The sequence below is a fragment of the Micropterus dolomieu genome, unplaced genomic scaffold (assembly GCF_021292245.1).
Source record: "Micropterus dolomieu isolate WLL.071019.BEF.003 ecotype Adirondacks unplaced genomic scaffold, ASM2129224v1 contig_1315, whole genome shotgun sequence".
Taxonomy (NCBI): Eukaryota; Metazoa; Chordata; class Actinopteri; order Centrarchiformes; family Centrarchidae; genus Micropterus; species Micropterus dolomieu.
This window is the reverse complement of record NW_025730305.1, coordinates 1-1,454: the sequence shown is the minus strand read 5'-3', so window position 1 is coordinate 1,454 and position 1,454 is coordinate 1. Positions and strand designations below refer to the sequence as shown.

Below are 1,454 nucleotides of genomic sequence, written 5' to 3'. Positions count from 1 at the left end.
GCTGGTTAACGTGACAAACAGAAAGTCAATACATTTGTTTTTCACAACATCTTCAGCATTCAGTGGCAGATTGATGTTTTTTCTACCTGCTCTGCTGTTTGATTCTCCCCAAAGTGATGAAATCTGGGAGTTTTACTGTCAGCAGTTTGGAAATATCAGATGCAGCCTGCCAGGTTACCACCACTGATGTTATAAATTAACTACTGCAGGCAGGACGTCAACAATAAAACAAACAGAAAGGAGTGTGACGGCTCTATAAAATCTGTCCTGACTGTCTCAGTGTGCTGCGACTGGAAGACAAAGACCAGATTACAACCCAACATGTGGTCCATCAGGATGCTGGTCTCTGCTCTGGCTCTGACTCTGCTGGCTGTCTCTGTGGGGTCCTGGTCTGATGGCAGTAAGTCCTGCAGGATGTTTCAGAGTTGCTTTAAACCTACTGCAGTGTTTCTGTGTGACTCCTGTTTGTAAAAAGTAAAGTTTAGATTAACACCACTGATATCTGTTGCTCTCACAGATCTGTCAGGCGCCGAGCTGACGAGGCTCTACAACTCTCCAGTTTATTTAGCTGAGAGGATGAAACGACCACTGGGATCCAACTCTTTTCAAATTGGACCAATCAGCCACTCTGGAGTCAGGTGAGTCCACACACACCACGCTGACATGACACACTGTAAAACTTCCCTGAACTCACCCTGCCTCTATTTGGGACAGACCTTTAAATCCTTTACCTGGTAAATCTGAATGAATAACACTTTGGAGTGTGGAGAATCTAACCAATCTAACGATGTGTATCATGTCCATACCGACTAAAGATTAAACATTTATATTGGTATGCACGGTCTAAGCAGCTTAGCTGAAGCAGGTGACCTGGTGGGCTTTAAGAGGTTTTATACATCCAGAGAACTTCTATAAAAATCTGACCAGGCTTCTAATTGAGACCTGCGTTTATTTGTCAAAACATGGAGCCACACGAGGCCAGTAAATTGGAACTCAGCTTTTAATTGAAGATTTACAGTACTTTATATGCATATTATTAGTCATCCAAAACACTTCAAGCTGCTGTTTTATTCCCAGAGTGACGCTGCGCGACGGCTCTAAGTGGCTCATCCATAAAGGACAAAACTACGGCATCTCCTCTCAGACGGTGGTGACCAAGGCTAACCAAATGAGCTCAGACTGGAGGGTAAGTCTTCGTGTTTGTACAAACATAGATTAGTGTCATTACAGAACAGGTGGTCAGAGGGTCAAACTCTTCTGCTCTGTGTCTTTTCTCTTTGGAGGTTGTTAGAACGGGGAATTTCCAGGGGAGGAAGACTGTCGGTGACTTTGTGGCGACCGGCGGCTCCAACTACGATTTCCTCTTCGATAACTGTCACTGGGCATCGATTCGAATGATGAACCAGTAAACATAAACATGCAGTTTGCTTCCTCTCTGCTGAACAGATAATAAA

The 1,454-nt window shown here is 44.1% G+C and overlaps 1 protein-coding gene across 1 annotated transcript; it reads left to right on the top strand.

The window, feature by feature from the left end:
* The first annotated feature begins 261 nt into the window (after nt 1–261).
* LOC123964246 lies at nt 262–1,447 on the top strand. The gene is made up of 4 exons (XM_046041328.1): nt 262–400; nt 518–638; nt 1,078–1,186; nt 1,284–1,447. The coding sequence occupies exons 1-4, from the start codon at nt 322–324 to the stop codon at nt 1,407–1,409; spliced, it is 435 nt and encodes a 144-aa protein (XP_045897284.1). The 5' UTR covers nt 262–321; the 3' UTR covers nt 1,410–1,447.
* Nucleotides 1,448–1,454: the final 7 nt, after the last annotated feature.